The sequence below is a fragment of the Neospora caninum genome, chromosome X, assembly GCF_000208865.1.
Source record: "Neospora caninum Liverpool complete genome, chromosome X".
Classification (NCBI taxonomy): Eukaryota; Apicomplexa; class Conoidasida; order Eucoccidiorida; family Sarcocystidae; genus Neospora; species Neospora caninum.
In genome coordinates this window covers 1,157,471-1,184,648 of record NC_018396.1, presented here as the reverse complement: position 1 = coordinate 1,184,648, position 27,178 = coordinate 1,157,471, and the positions used below count along the sequence as shown (strand labels likewise).

The 27,178-nt window shown below is 62.1% G+C and overlaps 1 protein-coding gene across 1 annotated transcript; it reads right to left on the bottom strand.

Annotated features, from left to right (window-relative positions):
• Positions 1 to 1,056: 1,056 nt before the first annotated feature.
• On the bottom strand, positions 1,057 to 27,178 carry NCLIV_046190 (Multidomain chromatinic protein with the following architecture: 3x PHD-bromo-3xPHD-SET domain and associated cysteine cluster at the C-terminus, related; the record flags this gene model as incomplete). Its single annotated transcript, XM_003884169.1, has 13 exons — positions 1,057 to 1,239; positions 1,651 to 1,833; positions 2,477 to 2,782; positions 3,159 to 3,348; positions 3,664 to 4,272; positions 4,880 to 8,727; positions 9,186 to 12,167; positions 12,570 to 14,881; positions 15,345 to 18,811; positions 19,300 to 21,039; positions 21,704 to 22,883; positions 23,497 to 23,985; positions 24,400 to 27,178. 13 exons carry the CDS (start codon positions 27,176 to 27,178, stop codon positions 1,057 to 1,059), a joined length of 20,268 nt encoding a protein of 6,755 aa, XP_003884218.1.

The window sequence follows — 27,178 nt, the reverse complement described above, 5'->3', positions numbered from 1 at the left end:
GTGGTGTCTTCGTGACTTAAAACTCTCCAAGTGTGAGACCGGCGTCGCCACCAAGCACAACCCTCAAACAGTCTGTTACGACATGACAGCATACTAATCCGCCAGCACATCGCAAATAGGTTCACACATACCGTCGTTTACGTGTATATAAGTATACATACATGCATATATATATATATATATATGGGAGGTCGGCATTTGTTGTTGGAGGGTGTGCCAGTCGAAGCGTGCGTTTTTTCATTGCATGTGCTGTGGCGTTGAAAGGGAAGGAGACACTTTTGTGGGGCTGCGGGGCACGTGGGAGGCCAAACCCTGTGGGGTTGCCCCTCAGGGCGCCGTCCGGTCCCCACGTCTCCTCGATAAGTTGCCAGAAAACGCTGGGAGGCGAGAGCGAGTGCACGCCACAGCACGGGACAGGACGCGCGAGACGCGGAGAGAACTGAGGTCGTGCGCTCGGCGCGAAAAGCGCCCCAGAACCTCACGGGCGCTGGCCGCTCTCTCTCTCTCGATTTAAAGAACGGTTTTTATCCCAGTCGCGTTTGCCAAGACAAGTCAAGAACAAGCAAGGCGAAGAGGCGCGAGAAACCGCACAACGGAAGCCCCAGAATCCGAGGGCAAACCAGAATGGTGTTCAAGCCACGCACAGACTCTCGTTTCGATGCTCAATTGAACCATTCGGAACACACATGCGTCCTCCGCGTGCGTGTGTGCTTGACAAAAATCACAGCTCAACCCCTTTTCCACACGCCTCGGATGCGCCAGTGCCGTTCGGGCACCGCGCCTCCCACCGTGACTCTCGTCGTTCGCCCTCCCCCTCAGCAACCGGAAGGCAGTGGCGCTGCAGTTCCAAAAACTGTTTTCTTCCCTACTCTCTCTCTCTCTGCTGGACTCCTTCTCTCTTTCTTCCCTTTTCCCCTCTTCTCTCCTTGCTTCTTCTCCGTCGGATCCGTCCTCCCTGCGCGTCGCTTCGATCCTCTGCCTTCTCCTTTGCCCGGCGGTTCTTCGCTCCGCGCCGAGCGTCTCCGCGAGAAGGCGGTGTGCGCGACGCCGCGCCCGTCAGTTCATTCTGCCCAGGCACGTGCGGGCGCCGCACAAACACGCGAGCTTGTCTGTCTCGTTGCCGATGCCGAACTGGTAGTCGTAGGTGATTTCTTCGCCGGCGCGAATCGCCGTTTTCGCGATGATGACAATGTGCTTCTGCCCCGCCTCGCACACCAGAATCCTGCACGTGCAGTTCGGCTGCAAGCAGGCGAAACGCGAGAAAGAGACAAGAATGACGAGAGAAAAGGAGACGCGAGGGAGACCAGCCCAAAAATCGAGGAAAGAAAGCTGAAGACGCGACAGACGGCACAAGGCGCCTATCGCCTTGCACAGGCGTCGGCGCTCACGTCTGGTGATGGTCTTTCGCGACCACAAACGGAAGAAAAAGCCAAGCAAAAAACGCGAAGAACAGAACACGGAAAGGAACCTAACGCGCCAAGATTACTTCACAGGCGCTGCGGTGTTCGCCTCTCGTACAAAAACAGTCAAAACCGTAAACCTTACATAGATATAGATACACACATGTTGATATATATAGATATATATATGGATAAGTGGATACTGTAAATACGCCTGTGGCGTTTGCTTTTCGATGGCTGTATCGCTCACCTCGCAAGAATGATTGATAAATCTGGAGACGTTTCCCGCTCGTGTGGCATCAACGACGAAGTTGTCGTCGAGCCTAAACATGTAGCAGGCGCCGTCTCCACCTCCTCCTTGTTTCTCGTAGAGCGCCTCCCTCAGGTCACTCACGCAGTTGCGCACCATGTCCCCGACGTACTCGATGACGGGCTGCGGACGCACGAGAAGAAAACATGCAAGACTTTGAAACGCGACGAGACGAAATTCGAAAGGTTTCCTGACGGCGATACGTCACGGGAGCAGTGCGCAGGCAAAAGCTGCACGACTCCGCAGAAAGGCGAGAGAACGTCTGGTCCGACAACCGGGAAAACGCACACTGTGAACGCGCACCAACGAAACGCGTAGCAGATGGAGAGGAGGAGACAGACGACGAGGGAGGGTTAGCGAGAAGAAGCATGCAGGAGGTTGGGAGGAGTGCAGGCTCTGAGGGCGGCGCCCGTGGGGAGTGGAAGAGGGCGGAAACTTGAGGACGACACGAGAGACGAAGGCAACGTGATCGAGTGTCGGATGGAGGCGATGAAAGAAGTTGAGCAGCGGAATTGAACATTGAACACACGAGGCAAAGTACACACACACACACACACGAGCGACGCAGTGGAGACAGACTGCCGCGTCGCAAGGAGAGAAACGCGAGAGACGACGAGAGGCGTGACGCTTCTCTTTCCTCTCTTTTTGTTTGCCTGAACGAGGATTCCATGAAAACGGCAACGACGTGTGTGTGTCAACTCCTTTTCCCCGCTGCGCCGGGAGTTTCCATCTTTGTGGAGCCGTCGCCCAGATCTCTCCTACTTACCTCTCCCTCGGCTAGGGGCACATTGGCGAACAGGCCTTGCCCATGGATGGTGCTGGACCTGACGCTGAGACGGTCGTCGACGCCCACAGACTGGAGATATCGGTACTGCATCGAGGGGGGGAGTTGGTCAAACTGTCTCTTCGCCTTTGCTCGCGAGAGAACGGAGACGGAGCGAGACGAAGAGGACGCAGGGAAGAGCGGCAGAGCCGACGAGGATGACGCCGAGGCAAATGCCGACACGGCGAGAGCCGGCGACGCCGCCGATGGCAACGCCGAAGCCTCAGGGTGGGAGAGAGCGTCTCCGGCCTGAACCGAACCGTGCAAAGAGGGCCCAAGACCTCAAAGGCGAAGGGAAGAGGGGGGACGGAGAGACAGCATGTCACGGAATATGTGAGACGACAGGGCACGAGATGAGAAATCAAGCGAAGGGCGGCGCGCAGGTGAGCCAGGCAGAACCGGGACCAGGAGACAAAGATACCAACGACAGGTCCCAGGAGCGCACACGAAGCTGTCGGTTTGCAAAACTACTTAACTGGAGTCGTACCAAGACCCATGCAAGTCAATCTCGACACAAGCATGTACACGACTGTTTTTTTATAACGTCCCAGTCCTTGAACGCATCCGTATATATATATATATATATATATATATATATGTATACACTCTGGGCTTTGCTCCTTACCTTTTCGCCGATTCGATTGAAGGAGCACACCATGAGTTCGTCGAGGTTTTCAGCCTGCGTATCTTCCTCCAGGGGATGCGTCAGCAGATCTCTCGGCACGCCGAGTTGCGGCTCACCTCCCGCCTCGCGTTGTCTTCCGCCGGCGCGGGTCTGCAAAGCAGGCGTCGCCGTCGGCCACCGGCGTTCCCACCTGGCAGGGACGTGCAAATCGCAAATCGAGACACACCGCGGCGCATGCAGTCGCAAAGGCAACTGCGATGCCTTGTTCGAACGCATGCACCAGCCACACGAGACACTCGAACCAACCACTCCTGACGGCGATACGGGGCGAACAAAAGGGCATTGACAGACATGCGCAAGGCGGCCTTTCTTCGGCAGCCACTGGAGTCGTCTTCTGCACGCTCATAGAGAACTCCAAAAAGGTGAGAGCACGAGAAATCGCCCCAGGGGTCGGGCGAGAAAAGACCCAGATGATGGGTTTCGAGAGCCTCCAGGCACTGCTTACTGTTCCATCCGGTGGCAGTTACCCAGCAGGACGCCCAAGCGGTTGTGGTGAGCGTCGCCAAGACGGGAGAGCGCTCGCCACGCCAAGACGTCGAAGATTTTGGGTTTGAGTTGATCCACCACGTAAGGCGAGTTGATGCCAAAAAAGGTGTAACCTGAAGTGGAAAAGCCCTGGGCCCAGCGTGGGTGTGCGAGGCTCCATTCCTGGTTCGTTGTCTCCGCCTGAGCAGTCTGCCGACCAGCCGCCCCCTGGCCCGCGGCCGGCTGCTGGCTCTGGACCGTCTTCTTCCTTTCTCTTTCTTCTGGGTCTCCCTCTCGCTGTCGCTTCGCCGCCGACCTCGTCTCCGCGTTCGCTCCCTCGGGGTGTGCGTCGCTGCGCAAAAGGTGATCCGAGGGCAAATCGCGTTCTCGTTTTCTCGGCGGTCGGAGGTGGAAGAGCGAGACAAAGCGCGAGAATGTCTCCTCGAGGTCGTCGCCTTCTGCCAACCGCCAACCCCACACGGGTGAGCACCGCGTCTCTTCGCTGTCTCTCTGCTCGTTCCGACGACGGTCGCCCGCGAGGCAACTTTGGGCCATATCCTGGCCCTCCGCCTCCGGGCCTTCGCTGCGTCTGCAAAGCAACGCGAGCGACAGATGCAAAAGAAAGCGATCTCGCACTTGGTGTGGAGTTTCTGAGAGATCGGGGACTCGCCGGTGGGGCTTGGAGGCGCCGATCCAAAAACGGGAGCGACAAGGATTCGGCTAAAGGGCTAACCCTCACTAAAGCGTCGCACGCGCACGCATCTCTCTGTGTTCTTCTCTGAGCGTCAGAGCAGAGGAGCCTTTCACACGGGGTCTACATTCGCGAAAATCCCGATTCCGCGAAAAAGCGTCTCCTGTGAGGCGACGTTCTACCGGTTCGGCTACGTAGGCTTAGAACATGCAAGAGACGCCTGTTGCAATGCTTTTTGCAATGAAAAGGGAGAGGCGCAAGCAAAAATCCAAACGCGCAAAGATACGCACAGAGAGGGCCTTCTAACACCACAGCTGCCGTGAGCGGCAACACGTGGGGCGCACAGAAGATGCTTCCGAAAGCTCGAGAAGCCGCTGATCTGCGGGACACAAAGACACTGAGAACGTATTTGCGTCTCCTTTTTCTTGACCCTCCACGACATGGAGAGCCCATTCCTGCAATCGTCTTTCATCGTCCATCAGTGTGTCTTTCGTTTTCGCCTTACTGATTCCCTTTTCGAACGGCCGAGGCGCCACCAGCGGCGGCCCCCACGTGCGTGAGGAGTTTTTCTGGGCTGTGCGCCTCGTCGCCGGGGCGTCGACACCCTGGCGTGCGTTCGTTCTCGTCTTTCTTCGCCTCCTCCGCATCACCCGTCATGTCCCTCTCTTGTCGCCTTGCAGGCTGTGGAGGCGCCGAGCCCAAGGCGGCGACAGACGCGCTCGACGGGGCCCGCAGCCAGGAGAAGAGGCACGCACACACCGGCGCTCTGTGACCGAGCGAGGAAGCCAAGATATCAATGGTGAAGAAAGGTCGGCCGTCTCTCAGGGAGATGGCGCAAACGTAGGAGGCTCTGGTCGGGAGTGGACGCGCCTCGAAGCGGCTTGTTTCCCGTGGAGTCTTCTCTGCATGTCGCGCAGATGCACAGAAGTCCGCGCCCGGCTGGCGCTTCGCTGCGCGTCTTCGGCAAGGGTCGGGTGTTTGGAGACACGGCGGGAGGTGAAAGCGACGCACGGAGACAAAGCCGATTGGATAGACGAGCGTCTCGCCCTCGTACGACAGGGGAATGCCAACGTTGAGAACCGTCAGGCCTCCATGGCGGATGACGCGGTGTCTCTTCTCGTCTGCGGAGAAAGCAGGGAGACACGCGGGTGGAGAGGCTGAGGGCGACAGGGTAGACGAGGATGCAGGAGTCGCGGAAGAGGGAGTCTCCGACGACGGCGCCAGAGCAGCCGAAAGACGCTTGAGGGAAGGTCCAGAGAAGAGAGAAGACGAGAGGCCGAGGGAGGCATGTGGATGGGTGCGTCCGTGTTTTGGACTCGCGGCAGACGCCTGTGCCGCATCCTTCCCCTCTCCATGAGCGGAAGGCATGAAGTCCCCTCTCGTCTTCGCTTCATCCTCCGCTCTGAGGTCGAAGGCGGAAGACGGCTCCGCACGTCTTCTGTGTCTCTCCTTGCCTGCGATGTCCTCGCGTCCTCCGCCTTGGCGGCCCCCTGCGACCCGCTCCAAAACCTCGACGAACTCGCGCCCGAACGCCTTCTCGCCGCCCCTCCGAACTCGGCATTGCGTCTGCCTTGCCGCAGACGACCCAGCCGCGCGCGGCGTGCCACCCAGCCAGAAGTCGCCCTGTGGGAGAGTTTGCTGCCGCAGCTGGAAGAGTTCCTCGTCGGTCCCGTCCGAGCGCGACGCGGCAAAGAGACATTCTTCCATGCTCGAGTCCGGCGAAGTCGGACGCCGGTGGAGCTCTGCCTCGTCCCGGTCTCGCCCCTTCGTCGCCAGCAGCCTCCGAGGGCCCCGTTTGTCTTGGGCGTCGTCGAGGCCCGACATTTTGCCCAGGCGAAGCATCACCTGGCGACTGTCCACGGACGCCACGAGAGCGCCGAGAAGCGACGGCGAGCGCAGCAAAAAGGGCGCGAGACTGGAGACGAGGTTCTTCTGCTTCGTGTATAGGGCGACCTTCTGGGACCAGACGGCAGCGAGGGACGAAGAGGGGGACGAAGGCAGCAGCAGAGACGAGGACGAAGTGAGGAAGGCGAGAAGCGGCGCCAGGAGACTCTCGACTGGGCCGTAGGTCGGCGTGAAGGAGAAGAAGTGCAGGGGCCCGGTCGGCAGCGAAGCGGAAGAAGCGGACGAAGACGACTGGAGCGGAGACGGCAGGTGGGAGAAGAAGGCGGAGACAGGCAACAGCGAGGCAGCCACGAGGCGACTCGCTTCCTGCTCGGCGGTCGGCAAGTCGCGAAGGCGAGAGCACGGCGGGCGCAGGCGAATCGACTGCGACAGCTGGCGAGCAATGATGAAGCAGACGCTTCCTGAGAGGCCCTCGAGAGCGAGAAAGAGAGGGTCAAAAGACGGGTCTGGCCGAGGCACGAAGCCTTTCCAACATGCATGGCACCAGATTTGCCTGCGGCTGAAGAGAATATGGATGGGGAACGCGCGTTTCCTTGTCTCTGCGACTTGCTCTCTTTCTTTCCGCGTCACGCGCACGGAGGGGTCTTCTCGCGCGTCTCCCTTCTTTGTGCGCTCGCCTTCCTCTCCACAGCTGTGCGTCGCGCCCCTCTCTTCCTCTTGGAGAGAGTCGCCACAGCCGCCCATTGGGCCACATCCTGCACAATGTGCAACCGCCCCTCCGCGGCCAGGCCGCGCCGAGGCGCCAGTGAGTGTGTTGGTGGCTGCCGCGAACGCACAGGCCAGGTGGAGCTTCACAGAGCACTCTGGAGCTGAGCAGTACACAGAGGCCCCGAGCTGCATGCACCAGACGCAGCGCGAGACAGCTGCATCGGCCACGACTTCCCCCACTTCCTCGCTCGGGATCTCGACGGGGGGAAGACAGACTGACAGCTCGAGGAACGGCTCCAACGAAGCGGGAAAATGAACCCCCGGAGAAGACCGCAAAAGAGACCCGGCAGTCTCCGCGGGGACCTCGGCGGTGTGGCGCTGTCGATTTGAAGCAGAATCGGCAAGGTCGTCACCACCAGTCTTTGGCCTTTTCCCTGCTCGTTCTTCCCTGTCTTGCGCCGCGACTTCCCTCGGACGCGTCGGGACTGTCTCGGCCCCCGCGGCGCCGTTCCAGGGACGTGCGGTGTCGACGCAAACCTTGAGTTGATCCGCTGGCGTCAGAGCACTCTCCACTCGCACAGCCTGTGCGCCAGGAACGGCAGCGTCCGAAGCAGCCGGAGTCAGCCGGGGATTGGCGAGACTCGGCAGAAGCACAGGATCCACAGACCAAGCGATGCACTCCGAGTGAAGGGACACGCCGTCCCCAAAGGGAAGAAGGCGGCCTCGAACCAGGCGGTCTCCTGTCTCTCCGCAGAGCTGACAGGCCAAGAGAGAAGAAGAGCGAGAAGAGAGCGAGAGCGAACGGTTCGTGGGAAGAGCGTCGCCGAGCCAAAGACGCTGTGCAACAAGGCGAACGAGGAGAGACGGTGTGTCGGGGGACAGCGGCCGCAACGACAGCGAGGCGAGCCGGGAAGGAACCGTGCCGGCAGGGGCCTGCGTTACTTTGCGCTGAAAAGCCAACTCGAGAAGCAACCACAGATTGCACCGCAGGCTGAACTCTAAAACGGGCGCGCCACGCTGGCCTTTGCCTTCTGGAGACCAGGCGCCCGCGAACAACGCAGGCATGGAAGGTCGGGCCAAGCACCCGTGCGCGGCCAGGCCAGGCGAAGCCGCGCTCACGCCGAGCGAAGGCGGAAGGCACGCGGCTCCGAGGAAGGAACGTGAAGAGGGCAACATGAGCGCCGCCTCCGACACGCCCCTGTGGCGTTCCATCTCCTTGTTTGCGATGTTTCTCGCCTCGTGGCCATCATCTTGACGCAGCGTCTCGCCTCCGCTCTTCGCCTGACCTTCGGCTGCTGAGCCGGGCGCTGACACTCTGTCCTTCCTGCAGATCGCGAGAGAAACTGGATCGGCAGGCGCGAAGGCGGCAAAGGCGGTGAAAAGGGAGGTGAGCAGCGCGTCCAAGTCTGCGGAGGCCTCCAGATCTTTCTTCTCGCCCTCTGTCGCCGGGCCCGAACTTCCCAGCAGCCGATTGACCATGGCCCTGATCTCGCGACTGCATGCGGGCTGTTCACAAAACCAAGTAAACAGAGACATGCAAATCGTCCGTAACTCCGGCGAAGGCGCCGCCGGCGACGCGGCTTCACACGTTGCTTCCGCTCTCGGGGTCGCGCTGTCTTTCTCCGCGGCTTCGGCTTCGGCAGGGAGGACTGCATCCAGCAGCAGCCAAGCAAAGAAAGTGACAGCCTCGGCCCGCGATGTCTGAGTCTGTGGGTCCGACGACGGCGGCACACACTGGCTCTGCCCATCCTCTTCTCGAAGGCTGACATCAAAAGCAGCCGTTAGTAGCGTCCGCGTAACCTGAAGAAAACACGACAGAGCGGCGTCAGTTTGTCCAGAGGCTTCGCACAGAATCGCCATCACGCAGGTTTTCTGAGCTAGACAGCCGCTCGCCACAACTTTGATTCACAGGAAAGGACACCGACGGAGACACGAGCAACCTCGTGTAGGGGAAGGCCTGGCCCCTAGCGATAGGTGAATACCTACGCAGACGCCGACACGAAGGCAGGCAACGCAGAAAGGCGCGCTATCCGCACCAACACCCACGCGGCCCCGCGAAGAGTTTATCTACGAAGATGGAGAGCAGACAAGACAGGGTCTCACTCCTCCCCCCACAGGCAGGAGACCCCACGGGTGGAACGACGGGTACATTGACGGATGATTCCACGGCACGCACAGGCACGAATGAAGCCCAGGAAGCCAGATTGGCAGAGTCCGTTGAGATCCGAAACGTCTACAGAATTCATTGCATTCCCTACTTGGAAGAGCCAGACGCGGCAGAAGGGATTGCGAGCGTTTAGGTCTTCTCTGTCGTGTTCCCCTCGTCGCCCGAAACCCGCGGCAGTGTCCTCGGGCTCTCGTCCGTCTTCCGCGGTTGAACCAAACTCGGTCTTTTGCGTCACACACGCTGCTGCATGCCCGCGCGAAACGCTGTCTCCGTCTCGCCACGCGCCCAGAGGCCAGCATTTCGCGCACACCCCTTGGAGGCCATTCAAAAGCAACACGGATCGCTTCCTCTCGGCCGCCGCCCTCGTCTCCTCTCCTCGACAGTCGTGGTCGTCTTCGACCTCTCGCCCCAGCGCGCACTGCGAAGCCTCCTTTTCCGTTGATCCTCCCGCGACCTCACGCGCCGACGGCGGAGACGCCTCTGACGAGGACACAGGCGCAGCAGACGTTGCCGCCCGCTCCAAGGAAAGAGCCGACTTGGAGGCGCCCGATCCAGAGCATGAAGCAGCGACACGACGTGCGGCGGCTCGCAGCGAGACAAGAACGGGGCCGGGGACACCGGCGGCAGACCCCAAAGAAGCGGAGGCGGTGGCGAAACCTTCCAGGCGGCCGCAAAAGCCGCATTTCACGACGATGTCCCTTTCTCGTTCTCCCTCTAGTGTCGGTCTCAAGCAAGCGTCAGTTCCGCTCTCGGCTTCCAGCGCGTCTGCTGCTCTCTCTCCCGCTCCCCCTGAAGGCGTTGGGGCCTGCGCACTCTCATCTCGTCGCCGTAAAGGCACTAAAGGCTTCGGAGCCTGGTCCAGCAGCTTCTCGACTACTCGGACGGTAGTTGCATTCCAACGCGCGTCTTCAGCTTCGTTCACATACCCGCTTTCAGGAAGGAGCAACAACTGTTGCGGCAAGACGGCACTCCGTCGAATGATCTCCATGCGGTCCTCTTCGCGGCCTAGCACGTCTCCAGCCTCCGCCTCCCCTACGCCCGTCTCTTTCCGCCAGCAGCCTCCACAGAAGAGAAGAGGCGGCATGTGGCTCGCCGCGTCTCCCTCTCGCACTTCTTCCCTGGCGGTCGCCCCGCCCGCGCCTGAGACACGCGGTGCCTGCCTCACATAGAGTCCCGGATACGCCCAGTCTGTGCACCACACGGTCCCCTTTCGTAGGTTGTTTCTGAGCGTCTCTGTGTCTCCGCCGTCGCCTCGGCCTTTCGAGGCTTCCGCGGCTGCGCCTCCGATCCCGGGAAGCGAGACGAAAGGAGACACGTGGGAGCTGAAATGAAGATGTGGAGGCGGGGCGGCCTGGGGGAGTCTCCCTTGGGGCCCCGTGACGGGAGGCTGTCTCCTGGCGTCGGGAAGGCCCGTGCCTCTGTCTCCAGCCGCGCCTCTGCTGCGCCCTACGTCCAGTCGCTCTAGTGAAAGGCGCTCGTCTGCCGTTCCCAACGAAGAGATTGGCAACGCTGCGCCGCCGGGGGAACTCGAATGAAACAGCGCGGTCGGATACGCAGCTCGCGAAGCCCCGCCGTCGACGCGCCGCTGCCTGTCCGGTCGTCCCGGCTCCGGCAGCTTCGCCCCAGGGGCAGTGAGAGCCGGATGCGCCGGCGCCGCAGGGTGGATGCCTAGGCGGGGCACGGGAAGCGCAGGCACGGACGAAGAAAGAGAGGAAGAAAGCGACGCCTGTTGGGAGGGAAGGTAGGGCAGTTGTGCGTTTTGAAGAAACAGAGGCGGGAAGGCCTGCGTCCCGGACGGGGAAACAAGAGCGGGCGTCGTTGGCCCCGGGCGTTGCGCGACACCCCTGCTGGAAGGCTCGGGAATGGCAGCCGCTCCAGCGAAGGGACGTCCACGCGTCTTGCTCTCCTGCAGAAAAAGGCTCGCGTTGTCAAGAGGATGAGTCGAGCTGGGGCCGACACTGTTCCCTGGTTTCGGCGGCGTCCTGTTGAGGCTCGACACAGCGGATTGTTGGTCCCCACTCGGTCGACTTAACGGTGGCGACGGACGCAGTGCGAGAGGCTGCGCGGCGTCGGCTGCTCGTTGGGAAAGCGGGAGAGTGCCCGGGGGGCTGAGAGGGCCCTCTCGGCTCCTGGCAAGGCCTCGCACCTCCTCGTTCTCAGCCCCCCCACGCACGCCTAGCTGAGGCAGACCGTGCGTCGCGGCGTAGACAGACGAGGCCGAAGCCGAGGTGACGGCAGGGAGTGAAGCAGGGAGGAGGCCCGGTCTCACACAGTGCAGCGACGACGGACTGGCGCCATTCACCGACTGTGGCAAACCCGCAGGCCCTGGGACGCCAGCCTTCATCTGGACAGGCGGCAGAGAGCTGGACTTGAGAACTGTAGAGGCGAAGCCGCTGGACGCCGGCACGCGCCCTGCAGCGGGGATTGGGTTGCCTCGGCTCCCTGCGGCGTGGCGATGCCCCAGCGGGTCGCCTCCGGCTCCGCTCTCTCTCTTTGCCACCGCGCCGGGCGGAGACAGATTCGGGACACTGAGCCCGACAGGCGAAGGCGAACTTCCAGGCGCTGGCGGCCGAGGCGCTGCGGCAAGCAAGCCCGACAGTCCAGGGTGAGCCTCGGAGACAAAAGCCGCGCCTGGAGTCGCTCCGCCAGGGGGGCTTCTCGGCCGCTTCTTGCTCGGAGCTGGAAGGCCGCCTGACGCCAAGAGAGCGACGCCCCCGTCGCCTGTCCCTCGGCCTCGACTCCGCTCGCCATCCCCTACAGAGTTTGCCTGTCCGCGAGACGCAGAGGCCGCAGACGGGGGCGAGGGAGCTCCGGGCACCGGGGCTTGGATGGGGGCCGTTTGGCTGCCTTCTGCACGCTGCAGCGCTTGCTGTTGAAGGTTCAGCAGCGCCTGCAGCTTTTCTTGAAGCGCGGCAGATGCAGGCGAAGACGACTGAAGCGCCGCCGCCCTCAACTGCTGAGCAATTTGGAGAAGCGAGGCGCGGCGAGTCGGATTCTCCACGCCCGCCGGGGGCGCCTGCTCCGGAGACCCCCCCAGCTGGCTCCTCTGAAGGGCCGCGCGAAACAAGCGCTCCTGGAACCAGACACCCGGGGCAGACAAACGAAAGCAAAAACTCTCACATCCTAGCACGTCGCTTATACACTCAGATATACATAATAAATATAGGCGAGAGCCACATGTGACATGGGCACGTTTACGTACAGGTGCGAGTCCAGATGCCACGGATGGCGTATATATACGTAGCAGCCGAATATCCTTGAATCACCGTAAGTTTCGTATCTTGGGTTGTCGCGGTTGTGTATCCCTTTAGACGTAACCCTTCAGACCCGCAGGCTTCCAGCATGTCCACGCGCATGCAAATTCAATTTAGACAGACAAACCCGAGAAAGGCGCAGCGCTGCGGAAGCGACTCGCGCGCGGGGACGCACTGCTGTAGATGCCGCCAAACCAGTCCAGATTTTCGTCTTCTCTTACCGACTCCGTTTGCGGCTCGTGAGTCGCCGCCCGCGCGTCGGGCCTGGTGTCTCCTCCGCAGGGTGGATGATTCGCGAGCGGGGCCGAGGAACCCGCTCGCGAAGCCGGCGCCTGCGCTGGTCCTTGGGGATTCACTGAGGAAGCGAGCGCTGCGAGCTGCGCTGACGCCGGCGCGTTCGCCGCGAGCTGCCGCTGGAGAGAACGGAGGACCGACAGCTGTTGCTCAGGCGTCATGAGGGCCAAGCCGGAGGAAGAGAAAAGGAGTTTATGGACGTCTCCCGCCGACAGCGAAGAAAAGAGAGACGAAGCGTGAGAGCGCGCCGCGGCCGCAGGAGCGTCGGCCTGAGGTGTACCAGCCGACGAAGTGCGGCGCGCTGTGGAAGAAGCTGTCGTTTCGGCTGCAACTCCTGTCGCGGGCTCCTCACCACGCACGGTTTGTGGAGACGGGGCTGAGGGTTTCGAAGTCGGGGAACTCGACGGAGGCGCGCTTGCATGAACGCCCTCATCCCGAACCATTCTGCTGGACCTTGCTCGCCCTTCGTCCTCGATGTCCACATATGCTGGCGGGGCGAGAGATGAATCTCGTAGATGGAGTTCTGCAGCACGAGGCGCACCAGCACGAGACGCCAGTGGGCGGCGTTGCATTTGCGTTTCGCCTCGTCGGCGTGACGTTCGTGCAGGCTGTTCGTCCTCGTCCTGCCTTTCGTCCGTCTCGGAATCCTGTGGAGAATGAGGAGCCGACCCCCCGATCGCCTCGCATGTCCCAGAGGGATTGACGACACAGCAGAAGGCTGCACGGTGAAGCGGCTCCTCGCGAACTTCTCGGCCTCGACCACGGCGCTGTTCCTGGTCTCCGGCGTACGTGGTTTTGTCGTCGTCATCTCCGAGCACTTCCGGGTCTTCCGGAAACGCAGGCGAGGACGAGACGGACGACGGAAAACAATTCGACAGCAGCTGGCTAAGGACCTCCGCCTCGGGATAGACACTGCTCGAAGCAGTGTCGAAGCGATTGGCAGACTCGGCGTGTGCGCGCTCAGTGTCGGCGTCCGGTTTGGTCCTTCGCACCGCCTCTCCACGCACCGCCGGTGTCTCCGAACTGCGCCTGCTGCCCAGTGGCATGCTCGCAGCGTGGGAGGCTCCTGCGTCTCCGTCGCCTCCAGTGGAATCGAGAAGGCGCTGCTCCCTCTCGTCTGCCAAGCGCCTGCCAACCTCCTGAGTCGGGCCTTCTCCCGCGCCGTCTCGCGCCGGCAGTTCGCGCGAGGCTAGCCCGCTTCTCCCGGCCGACGTCTCGCCGCCGGAATCGGCGGTCAGTTGCGGCGGGTTCTGGTCGCCTGGGCGCGAGCCTCGAGGCGAGGGCTCTCTGCTCTCTCTCGTCGCCACGCCGTCGGGTCTCCTGCGGCCTGCGGCTTCCTCTCGGAGCGTCCGCTCCGGCTTCCGAAACGCTTCGTCCGCCCCGCCGCCTCTGGATGCGCTGTCACTGCTGGACGCAGAGAGGGAAGCAGGCGGCACTATTGCAGACACGGCACTCGCCTGCGGAAAAGAAGGCGCTGTGTCTCGCGGCAAAGACGACACTGGAAGGCCCTTCGCTTGCTGCAACGCGACGCGCTGTTTGTCTCGGTAGGTCTCCCGAAGATGCTGAAGAAGCAGGACGGCTTGTCCGGAAGACAAAGCAGACGACCCCGCCGAAGCGTGAGAAGATGCCAGCGAGCTCTGGAGCAGTCGCTGGCTCAGCAAAAGCTGCTCGGGACTCAAGCCGCCCCGCGGATCGGACGCCGCAGGCCCCGAGGCTTGAGGCCCCGAGGCGTGAAGCCCCGAGGCTGGGAACGGCAAAGCAGCTGCGAGCGACAGAGACGACGCAACAGGCAGCGACGCCGCAGTGGCGCCACGAGATGGTGTCGGCGCCCCACTAGCTGGTGGGGCGCCGACTCCATTCGGAGTCCGCTGCATCACCGGGCCAGGGCGGAGAGGGAGCGAGGCCGGTGGCTGAAGAGGAAGAGAAGAGAGCGATGAGGCAGAAGAGACCGTGCCACATGCAGGCGGTGAAGACGCCTGACGCGGCTGGCCAGCCCCAGGCGCAGCGACAGGCACGGCGACGCTGGAGGGATCCGCAGGGCCAGCAGACGAAGACGCCGAGACAGAAGCGGGAGAGGAAAAGGCAGAGGAAGAGGACGACGGAGCCGGGGGCAACGATTGACGGAGTGCAGCAAGTCGAGGGAGAATTTCAGCGATCGTCGGAGTCGGCGTTTTGACGTCGGAAGGCAGCGGCAGTCGAACGCCCTCAAACCCTGGCAGCGTCTCCTTCGCTTCTACAGCTGCAGAAGGAAAGGATGTTTCAAAAAAAGACAACAGAGCAAAGAGCGACGGGGGGACATGCATAGTGTCCCTTCCTGGGAGCGACTGCCGTTCCCCATTAGGTAAGCCGAGGAACGTAAGCCGTGCACCCAGGGGCAGAACGGCCAACGCACACGCTTGTTGGGCTCATAACGCCATCCGGCGCAACAAAGGCAGAACCAAAAGAAATTCACACACTTCCTCCCCCTGCAAGTGTGCACTCCCAGCTTCCATCCCGACGCACATGCATGCACCCGTGGGCCTTCCGGCAGCCCTTACAGCCGCACCAGCAAGCGTTCCTGCCCCAGGACGATATGCCGTTTTTCCCGCGGCGACAGGGCCGGAGCGCTGGAGAGGCAGGCACGTCGCTGTCTCGTTTCGAGAACACTCAGTATATCCATGAATCTGTTCCGGGAACACCTTGTCTTTTATCGCTCTTGTTACCTTTGAGGAAGCACCACTGGAGGACGTTCTGGCCCTCTTCGCCGAGAGACGAGGGCGCGAGTTTGAGTTGAAGAAGTACGCGATGCAGCGTCTCCGGGGTCGATCCGAGAAGCGGCGCAATGGCTGTCGGTCGCCAGCCCAGACGGCGCACGAGGAGCTTGAGGCACAGCAAGAAGTTCGCAAGTTGAGAAACCAGGGACGCGCGTGAGGCGCTTCCGTTTCCAGGGTCTGTTTGCCGCGCCGCTGCAGACGCCGGCGCTCCCACTCCGGGTTGCGCGCCAGGCGCCGACGCGAGAGATACTCCAGAAGGGGGGAGCTGTGGAGACGGCCCCGGCCCTGAGAGACCGGAGGCGACCGCCTGAGGCTGCGCGACTCCTGCGCCGTCCAGAGGCTGCGCGACTCCTGCGCCGTCCAGAGGCTGCGCGACTCCTGCGCCTTCCTGGGCAGATCCGCCGCCTGGTCCCTTCTGGCCCGGCCCAGGCGGCCGGTGGAACTTTTCCTGGTCGCCCAGACCCGCGAGATGCGCCTGCAGGGGACAGGCTGGTCGCTGACGTTCGCCGAAGGCTGCGGCGCCTCCGCTGCTTTCTGGCGTCGTCCCCCCCGGCAGACGCTGAAGGGGCGAGGCCCCGAGGGACGGTGCAAAAGAGACAGAAGAAGGGAGAGACATCCACGGCTGGGGAATCTGCGGCCGAAACTGAGGGGGTAGGGTCCCGCTGTTCAGCACGACCAACGGATTCACGGCGGGTAGCTGACCCCGGGTCGCCTGCGAGGGCGGCGAGGGCGAGAAAGCACTCGCGGCAGAAGACTGCGCTTCGACACTGCTGTGCCACACGCAGTCGGCGTGGGCGCACACTCCGCATGAGCCGCAGCGATAAACGTGGAACTGCTTCCGGAGGGCTTCCGCCGTCGGCGACAAAGCGGACGCAGCTGCGGCGACGAGGAGGTCGGGGCGCTCCGCCTGGAAGGTGTTTGGGCCGCCCGCCGGCGAGACGAAGAACGCCGGCGCCCCAGAAGCCCCGCAGCTCGTTGCTGGTTGCGTTCCGCGAGTCGCGCCGGCTGAGGATCGGCGATTTCGAACATCCTCGATGTGCACACACGGCGCTCGGCCATCGCACACCACACAGACAGCACACCGAGGGCATTCGACGTCCATGGCAGGAACACCAGAAGGAGGGGGAGGGGCGACGCCAATGCACTGGGCGTGGAAGGATTCCCCACACGAGGGGCAGTGGTAGAGCGACGTCGCATCTGCAGACGATCCGCAGAGTGCGCAGCAGTCCTCGAAGAGAGAAAGTTGTCCCCAGGCGTCGACGAGACAGTCGCCCTCGCCACCCGAGAGGGAAGAACGCCTCGACCTTGAACAGCCTCGAGCTTCCTTCGCCCCTTCTGTGTGTCGCTCCGAGCATTCCCCGCAAGACCTGGCCTCGATTCGGTCGCCCTGTTTGTCCTCAGCAGGCGAAACGGCGCGCGCTGCAGCGGTGTTCGGCGCACATGAGCGAGCGGGGTCCGATTGAGGGCCTTCTAGCTCGCAGGCAGCAGCGGTCGAACCCTCGGGGAGTGGAGCAAGAGACCCACGCTGCTGGCGTTGCCTGTCGGCGCCTCCCTCGGTGTCCCGTGCCCCCTTTTTCACGGCTTTCATTCTGCCTTCTCTCTCCTTTTTGTCTTCCCGTCTCCGCTTTCGCATCGGGTCTCCGTCGCCGTACAGATCTTCGATCGCCCGCAAGAACTCCTGAGGGTTCTCAACTGCCGGCATGATGTACGTACACTTTGGGAGGATGCCTGGAGCCTGCAGGTTGTCGTGGGTGTCGCCGCGCGCGTTGGCGTGCCCCCCATTTTCGTCTGCGTCTTCATTTTCGTCCTCCTCGTCGGACCCGGGCAACTCGTCACTCTCCGGCGACCGAGACGGCTCTCTGAAGCCCTCAGCAGCAGACGCGCCCCTCGACTCCTCTTCCTCGGTTCGATCCAGAGCCAGGCCAGCAGCAGGCAGGAAAGGGTTCGCGGCGCCCGTCTTCTCTCCTATTTTCCCAGGCTTTCTACCTCTCTTCTTCCTCTTCTCGCCAGGCCCAAACGCCGAGGAGGCCGACGGCGCCTGTCCGACGGCACCCGCGAAGAGCGACGAGGCTCCCGCGTCTCGCCCTTTCGCCTTCGTGCGCCGTTCTTCCTCTGCGGCGTCCTTCTTCTTCCGCGTTTTCTCCTTCCTCTTTGGAGGGGCGAAGGCGCGGCGCGTGGGGAGTTCCCAGAGGAACGGTCCTTCCCCTGCCTCTGGACACCCGAGGGCCGCGAGGCCCGCGCCCAGCACAGGGTGCGGCGCGCACGGCAACTCTGCCGGAAGCGGACTGTTTGCGGAGAACGCGAGTTGGAACGTGGGGGGAAACTGAGGAACCAAAAGCGAAGAAGACGGCGCGAGAGGAAACCCGCAGGCGAAGGAGACAGGAAAGACAGTCGACGGCGAAGCCAAAACAGGCGCGCTTCCAGAGGGGAGCATGAACAAGTCCTCGAGGGCGTCAAGAGGCTTCGGAGGAGGTATCGGGAGTCTCTCGAACTCTGGAAGACGGTGCACATGGAAGGGCTGTTTTTGCGCACTTTCAGCGAATCGCCCATGGGTCTTCAGAGTAGTTTCACAAGACGTCAGACCTCGAGCGTCGTCCTGTTCCCCGGCCTTCGCCTCGGCGCCGGCGGCCTGCGTCTGGGGTCGCACGCACTGTGCCTCTCGTGTGTGTCCCTGTTGCAACACGGCCTCTCGACCTCCCTTCTCGTCTCCGTCGGTGTCTCCATAACTCGGAAGTGACGACGGAGACGCGGCGGTCGGCGACGGCGTTCTAGCCGCTGCACGGCCTTCTCGCGCGAGAGGACTTGCGGTCCCTCCCTCACTGTCTCCGGACTCTCGCGTGCTGTCTCCTCGCTTCCCTTGTCCAGTCGAGTGCGCATCTGCGCCTAGACCCGTGGGTGACTTCCACTTCTCGCTCTCCGACTCGTCGTCGCCCTCGGGCCCAACTAGCCAACTGCCTTCGTCGATATCCTCAGAGTCGCCGAGGAGGTCCAGAAGACTCGCGTCTCTTCCGGCCCTCTCGTCGCCCGCCTTCAACCCCGGACGTCCCGTCTTATCGGTCCGGCGTTTCACAATCTTTCCCGGAGTCAGCTGAAGAATGCCGACAAGGAGTTCATGGGCTTTCCGTTCCATCGCCACCGCGCTTCGGTACGTGCGAGTGTTTGGCATGTTCACCATGCGCGCGTTGTGGAAGATCTGTCGAAGATCCGAGATGATCTCCTCGTCGCGCTTGTACTCCCCTCGCTGCAGCTTCTGCCGCATCGTCGTCAGGTCCATTGGACGCGTCACCACGCGCCAGTAGAGGGTGAACGAGGCCGCTGCAGGCAAGGTAAACTCGGCTGTCTTGTCGAAGGCGACCAGCTGATCCAAAAGACGCTTGTACTTCAGAGCCCGCGACGACCCCCGACACACAGGACACCTGTACACACAGGGCGAGGGAACCGCCCAAGAAACAAGGGCTCGCCACGGTGCTCAGTGCCGGGGGTTGTGGAAAAGGGTGGAGCAGATGCACGTCTGTTTCAACGCTCCAGAGAGACCGACAGAGAGCGGCGAGAAACCACGAAGAGGCCAAAGGCCCCTGTGGGAATAGCGGGTCCTCCCCGGGCAGCAAACCCAAGAGTCAAGCACGAGATCAGAGGCGAAGCAACATCGAGGAAACTCTCCGAGAGCTCCAGCAAACGGCCGCACGCCACGTGTGCGTGGACCTGCGGAGTTACGGGCACGACCCCACACAAAGACACAGACAGGACACAGACAGGACACAGACAGGCTCGCGCAAACGGACGGATGAGGCTGCACAAGGGCGTGTGGACACACCGGAACACACATCGCGCATCTACACTATGCATGCAGGTACGTATATAACTATATATTCACATACGTGGAGATGTCGGTGTTGAGTCGTACCTGTAGAGAACATCCTTGCACGCGAGTTGCTCCATGTGTTCTTCTGAGAGTCCATCGCACTTGGCATGCACCCAAAGGCGGCATCCGTCACAGAGAACCCACTCGACAAGGGATTGTCTGCGTTCACTGTTCTGTTCTTCTCGGCCCTCGTCCTGTCTTTCTGGCACTCTGCATGCGTTAAGGCTCGCCGCGGGAGCCTCCGCAGAGGTCTTCCAACCTTGTCCCGCCGGCTCTAGGTCGGCAGCGCCACGGGTGTCTCCGGGCCCGGTCTCGCCTTCCGCCGCCTCGCCCTGCCGTCTCTTTTTCTGCGTCCGCGTGGCGTCTTCACCGCCACCCTCGCCCGCCAGCGCCTCTCCATCTGGGGCCGGCGCGCCCTGGCGGCCGGTGGTGTCTCCGAAGGACGTCGCGTCCAAGAGCGTTAGGTCGTCGAGGCCGTCGAAGCCCCAGACGCGCATGCAGACCGGGCAGAACTGGCCAGCCTCGATGGCGTAATGACAGGTGGAACACATCTGGAACTTGATGTCCCAGTTCGCGTACTCAGGCCAGTACAAGTCGACGTAGCCACAACTCCGACACCGCGTGCACGCGTCGCACCGGAACGTCGCAATCGGATGCAGCTCCGGCACCGGCGGGTAGCAACAGACTCCGTGGGCGTACATGTTGCATGTGTGGCAGTTCACAGTCGGCTGACTGGTATGCGTCGCCAACTGGCCGCAGGCTTCCTGGCCAAGCGGCGGCAAACTCAGAGGCTCGCAACAGAATCGACAGGTTGCACAGTCCGCACAGACCCAGTCCTCCCAGGAGCGCCGGCTCCGGCCGCCGGCCTCCTCGCGCTTCTTCCGGCAGGCCGCCGTCGGCGAGGTCGGCGCCGACAACGGCTGCACAGGAGGGACAAAGACCAAACCAATGCGCGGAGACGCGGAGCCCGCGTCGGCGGAGCGCGAGACAGACCCCGAGGAAGCCGACGGGACACCGGCATCCTGGGGACTGGCGTCGTTGGAAGTCGGCTGAGAGCGACTGGCGGGGCCTGCCGCCTCATCCCGAGGCGCTCCAAGCCGACGGTCCCCTGTACGCTCTCGGGCACCTCTTGTCGTCGCGGTGGCGTGCGCAGTTCCGGCCTCTGGGGCTCCGATCTCACCTGACGTCGGACCCGCCAGCAGCCTCCCCTCGCTTCGGCTTCGCGATACCGGAGACGGCGAAGGCGACGGCGAAGACAGAGCCTCGCCCTGGGCGTCCTCCTTCCAGTTGAGATGCAGCGTTTGCGGCGGGGCGACCTCGGCAGGGTCTTTCTGACTGACATCTTTCTCGCGTCTGTCGCTCGGCTCTCCTTCCGTCACAGGGATCTCGGGACTCGGAGACGCAGCACCCAATCGGTTCGCTGTCTCGCCTGTCGGGCGCCCCGGCGCAGATCCGCCGTTGCCGAGAGGGCCGCTGGGGGCCTTCGGCTTCTTTTCGCGAGGGCCTTTTGGAGCCTCAAGCCCTGAGGATCTTGAACTCGTCTCGCTCGCCTTCCACGTCGACGGTGCCTCACCCTCGAGGTCGTCTCGGCCTCCTTTTGCCGCCTGCTCGCCCCCGGCCTTCTTTTCATCGTCGTGGGGATCCGCTGCCGGTACCAGTCCAGAGGCGTCTTCCCGCCGCTTCTCCGTCTGCTTCTTCGCGTACGCCTTGATCGCAGCCTCTCGACGAGCCACGAGGCGACGGTGCCGTGCGCTCTCTTCGCACAACGACTCTTCATCCATTCTTGAAAACATCAAGGAATCCACAAACCAAGAGAATAACCACGAGTTCTACACCCCACAGCAATACACTTAGATATATATATATATATGCAGGTCTTTATTTTTTTGTCACCAAAGGCACGGGCCATCGACGATTCTGCAGCCCTCCATAGGGCAAAAAGCCCCTATATATACCTATATATACCTATATATACCTATATATATATATATATATATATGAATGGCTGGTTGCACGTGTCGAAAGCGCGTGCATCCATAAATATGTTTGAGAGATTGCAGGCGACAAGGGGACGGACTGTGCGATGCGTTTCTGCACCAGTGCAGTGTCTGGGGAGAGGCTCGAGTCGAGGACTGAACCCAAGCTGCTTGCTGGCGACTGCTACGTCTTCGCGCCAGACACGTCTGTGTGAAGGCCGGCGTTGCGCTGCTGCTACGCACATGTGTGTACGTCTCGTCCGCGAATCACTTTGCCACGGTGGCCCCTCCACTCTGCTCGCCACTTCGACGGCACTGTCTAGCTGTATCCGATACAGAGCGCCTATGGACGCCGCACGACCGCTCCACCTGCACATATGCACGAGGCGAATGACGTTATGTGGACGGAACTGAGACTGCGGTGCACAGGGGTAGATGTGCTGCGAAGAGGCGACAAAGCGGTGCCGTACCCGACAGTGATTTTCCTTTGGTGAGGGGCCGTAATGCATGAGGCGTGGAAGACGCGCTCGCAGCGTGCGCAGCGAAGCCCCCAGTGAACGCGTTTCAGGTTTCGCGTCGCGGCATCTTGCCGCATCGCTGTCGTGCCTTCGTTTTTTCCCGCAGACGAAGGCCACATCCCCTTTGCTTCCTCGTCAGAGAGAATGGTGTACGCTGCGGGGGGCAGAGGACGCTGGAGAGACGGCGTGGCTGACGGCGACACCGAGCCGGAAGAACAAGGCGGCGCAGAATGGGAACCTGACTCAGCAGCCGACGCGGCGGGAATGGGAGGCAGACAAGCGTCAAGCGTCTCAGGAGGCAGGGACAGCACGGAAAGCTGCCAGGATGTGTCGTCCGTGCTGTCGCCAGTCCGTATTGCTGCTATAGGGTTGCAGCACGTGCGACACAATGGAAGCGACGAAGACGATGATGGACACGAAGAGATAGAGGCAGAAGATGAAGACGAAGTAGTTGGAGAATGCGGAGACCTAGCAAGTGTGTCCGGCTGGTTGTTTCGAGGAGCTGAGAGGCGATTCGCGTCGCACGGCGGGGCACCCTCCCGGGTCTGGAAACCCGCGTCTTCACTGCTCTTCCCTGTGTCTGTCGTCTCTTTCTCTCCTGTTTCTTGCCCATGTCCATCTTCCTCGCTCTCCAGTTCCTGCTCGCAGCTGCGTCCATCGTCCTTGTCCTCGCGCTTCTCGCTTTCCGCTCCGCCTTTTGCTGCGGGCCGGAGGCCGTCGCTTTTCTGCCCGAGCCTCGAGGCTGCATCGTCCGCCTCGGCACTCGCTCCCTGGTCTGCGGCGCGTTCTCCGTCCGGTCCCTTCTTTCGCTCTCGTCTTTTCAGCTTCTCGGGTCTTTCCCAGACGCGCCTCGAGGACGCGAGGCGAATGATATCGTGGGCGGCTGAGAACCAACCCCGATGCTGCGCATCGGGGGAGAAAGGCAAGTCTTCGTTGCGGAGCTCGGCGGCCGGCGCGTCAAAGGGCGTCGCTGCGTCGGTGCCTCTTGCGTTCAGGAGGAAGTGAATGAAGAACATGCGGAACTTGGGAAGAAAGAACTTGATCACACCTTCGCCCCACTCCCACGTGCTGCGCTGCTTCTCATCCCGCCAGCTGCGCACCACGCGCACGCGGCAGCCGACGTACGAGAAACCTGCAGGCGCACGCAACACCCACGCAGGCGGCGCGCCGCAGTGGAGCTCGGAAACAAAAAATAGAAAAAGAAGCACGACATGCAGCGACAGAGAAAGAGGAAGAGCGACAGAGAAAGAGGAAGTGAAAGGGGTAGCAACGCGAGACGGAACACCATTCTGCGGAGCGACCACGACAGCCAGCGAGAGAAGACGAGACGGCCGCATGCGCGAACAAAGCGTCGACCCGGGGGGAGGCGCAGCGACGGCCAAGTCGCAGGCGCCCTCCCCAACGAGCTCCCAGAGTGTCTCATGAGTGCGCATTTCGAAAACAGAAGCTGTCCTTTTGGAAAGCCCTGCGTGGGAGACTCGCCCCTTCCGCTCTGGCGACGACTCTTCCATGCGCACTGGGGTCTCTCTCTCTAGGCTCAGGCCTGTCTTTTCCGCTCCAGGGACGCGCCACACTCGCAAGCCGGCGGTGCCCGTGTGGGAAGAGCGAGAGGCGCAATCAAGATGAAGCGCCAGCCAAGCACGGTTCCCAGTTGCGCACCGTCGTTACGCGATAAGACGTGAAGACGCAGGCGTTTCTCCATGTTGCTGACACCCGCTTCCCATTCGGAAAGACCAAACGCTTACCTTGAGCATCGTCCCGGACTTCGACCTTCCTGCCTAGGGAATTTAAAGCCGCCGCTCCTGAGAGGGGTGGCGAGGGAGTCGCCGGAGCGGTTCCAGGCGGCGACGTCGAGCCGTCTGCGCCCCGCTCTTTGCCGGTCTCTTTTTCGCTCTCTTCTCGCTGAGCTCGCGCGAACGCGCCCGGGCCCTTGGCGCATCTCTCCCGCTTCTTCCCTGCGATGCCGAGACCGGGCTGCGGGGCACTGGCTGCAGCCTCTGTTCCGGCTTCCGGGGAACGGAGCGCAGCCGCCTGCTCGCCTCGCCCTGAAGACGGCGACCGCGGAGACAGCGCCGCCGAAACCACAAGGGACGGCGACAGCGAGGGCCGAGACGGCCCCGAAGCCGAGACAGTGGCAGGAAGCGGCTCTTCGTCGTGCAGCTGCTTGATCATGCGGCGCGTCAACCGGATCGCACTGCCCTCGATTAAGCACGCGTACAACGGATCGTTGGGCGCTAAACACAGAGGCCGCAGCAATAGCGCCGTGCAGGCGCAAAACGCCATGAGACAACAGACAAACGCAAAAACGTCCAAATATATACAAATACATATAGAAAAATGGATGCGTAAGCACGCACATGCACATCAACACATGGACACACAACTCTATGTAATACACATACAGTTTTGCATGCACATATATATATATATATATATATATATATATATATACGTGTGTGTGTGTGTTCCTGCCTACGTTGATCCCTGCGAATCGGCGATTGTGCTGGATTTTGTACAGACTTCTGTAGAGGCACATGCACGCTCGTATCTATAAATGGATATGTGAGGTTTGGTCACGAAAACGAGGCGCCAGTGGGAAAGACTCGTCGAGGGAATCTCTTGGCGCCTGGAGACGCCCGTCGCCTTACTCAGTTTCTCTTCCATATCTGGGTCGTCCAACGACGACCTTCGCTTTCTCTTTCGGATGCTCTTTCCCGCCATCTCACGCCCGTCTTCCTCTTCTTCATTCCTTGCCTCCTCATCTGCACGAAGGTCTTCGATCTGTTCCGTTTTTGGGCGGCAGGAGTGCTGCTCCTTGCCTTTGGAGACAGGCAAGTCCGTTTCCCCGCTCCGTCCCTGCTCGTGGCCTTCGCTGCGCTCGTCTTCCTCTCCCTGTCCTTCCGCGTCTCCTGCCGTCGGGGTCTCTCCGTCTCCCTGTTCCTGCTCTGGGCATTCGTCTCCCTTTCCTCCGCCTCCTTCCGGCTGAAGCTGCGACGGCTCTTCCTCTCCGGGAAGGCTCTCTATCGGCGCCTTGCTCGCCTCCAGAGGGCCTCTCTCCTCGAGAGCAGCAGCGAGGACAAACTCTTCTTCTTCGTCCCAGTTCAGCGTCTTTCTTCGCGCGAGCTCCTCCTCTGTCAGAGGCTGGCCGAGAAACTCCTGAGCGCCTTCCGCCACCCCCGCTTGCCGCTCGCTAACGATAAACACCTCGAAGGATGACCAGTCGCATGCGTCGTCCTCTCTCTTGGCGGCAGCGACGCTGCCTCCGGACTGGTGCCCTCGCACGGACGTGAGCCGGGCGTCTTTGTCTTCCCTGGTCTCCGCGCCGCCCGACTTTTGTTTCTTGTCCTTTTCTCCTCTTCCCAGGCCCAGCGCGGCGACGCCGCGACCTACGGCATCCCCGTCGTCTCCACGCGTCTCCAGCGCCTTCCCCTCCTCACCCGGACGCTGCCCCGGTCTCGCGTCGCCGTCGCCACCAGCCTCGCCCCTTCCCGCGCCGTGTTCTGTCCTCTCTTCACCCTCGCGCTTCACAAGGGACATTGCGGAGCCTGCTGGCGGTTTGCTGGACCCTCCACTGCGCTTCGCAAAGCCTGACCGAACAGCCTTGGGGGACGGAGACGAGGGCGAGACGTTCTCTCCAGGTCTTCTTCGTCGCGAAGACGAACAGACGTAATCGTCCAGCAGAAGCGAGAGAAGCTCGCGGGGAAGTGCATCCTTGTTGCGGCAGCCCCCCGACCGAGGCGACGCCTTCGCTGACGCCACCCCAGTGCCTTCCGAGTCCTCTTTCTTCTTCCCAGACGCGCGCGCCGTCCCTGGCGCGGCGCCTCCGCCGTGTCCCTCCTTCTCCTGGTCCTCCTCTCCAGAGCCTGCCGCGCTTTCCTTTCCACGCTTGGATTCGGGGTCTTTCCCCACGAGAGGATCATGTTCACAGCTGTCAGCAGGCACGTCCTTCCCCCCTCCGTCGCTGGGCGTTCCGCTCACCTTCTCTCCTTCGCAGCCTCTCTGGGCGTCTCCATCGCTTTCGAGCACCCTGGCCTCGGCACCAACGGTCGGCTCCTGCGTTGCGCCTTGTCCTTCCCTCCTCGCCGTCACTGCCTCCTCGTCCACCCCTCTTTCCGACTCATTATTTGGTTCATCTGTCTGCTCGTTTTCCGCTCCTCTTCGCGGGCCCTCGGCACCCCTCGCTGCGTCTCTCTCTGCCGGCGGCCGCTGCATGAGACCCGCGTCGGCTGCCTGCTCTCCAGTGACCCGCCTGGTCTCTGTCTCCTTTTCGTCCGTTTTTTCCATTTCGCCTTCGGGCTCTCCAGCTCCTGGTCCCGTTCCGATGCCACCGTCCCTGGCGTCTTTCAATGCGACCTCCGCCGGCTCTGCCGTCTGCATTTCTCTCTCTCGCTCGCGCCTCGCCAAACGTTTCTGTTCCTTCTTTTGCTTTTTTCGGAGCAGCTTTCGCTCCAGCTTTGTCAACTGTTTTCCGCTACGCCCTTCTTCCTCGCGTAGTCGCCCCAGCAACTCGTTCTGACTCTTCTCTTTCTTCTCTTTCTTCTCCTTCTCCTTCTTCTCCTTCTTCTTCTTCGCGCCTTCCCCAGCGCCGTCCGGCTCCGCGTTGCCACTGCTCAGCTCCAATCCCTCTTCTCGCCTCTGGCGTGAGCCCTCAGAGCCTTCCTCTTTTTCCGACGAGGCTGTCTGCGGCGTACCCGCCGAGGTGGGGCCTGACGCACCGGGTCGCTGGGCCCGCCGTCTTCGCTCCGGTCGCGCGAACGTGCGAATCGTGGGGAAAAAGCCGAACCGTTCGTATTCTTCATCGTAGTCGAAAACGTCGTCGAGGCACGGCCCCAACCCCGCGAGCGAGAACACCGCATCCGGCGAGGCAATCTTCACCCCGCCCGCGAGTTTCTCGCGAAGCGAAGACGCCGCAGCCCCCGCGGCCTCGCGAGCACGGACACCCGGCGAGGCGCCCGACAATGGCGGAGATAGAACCGTACTCGGGCCAGTCCCCGGGAGAGATGTCGAGGTCGCAGGCGCAGGGAGGGCGCGACTCTTCGGCTCCGCAACCCGTGCGTCCCAAGGGTTCTCCCAAGCGCTGAGAGCTGCAGACGAAGAGGAGGAAGCCGGAGCGAGGTGCGACGAGAACGACGCGGCAGATGGAAGACGCGGGTCCACGACGCGAGACTGAGAGGCCAGGGGCGTTGACGCCCAACTCGCAAGTCTCTCCCCTTCGACCGCGCGTCGGCGCTGCGAGGCCTCTTCAGAAACAGCTGAGGGGTCGGCAGACGTGGCTGGGTGTTTGCAGATCCCCCGAGATCCTCTGCGTTCATCTCGCCGAGACGACGGTGAGCTCGCACCCGACAGCCGACTGTCCGTCTTTGTCGGAGGCGAGATCGGCGAGGGGGGTTCAGAGGGCGGGAGGCTCGGCGACCGGCGAGACGTCAT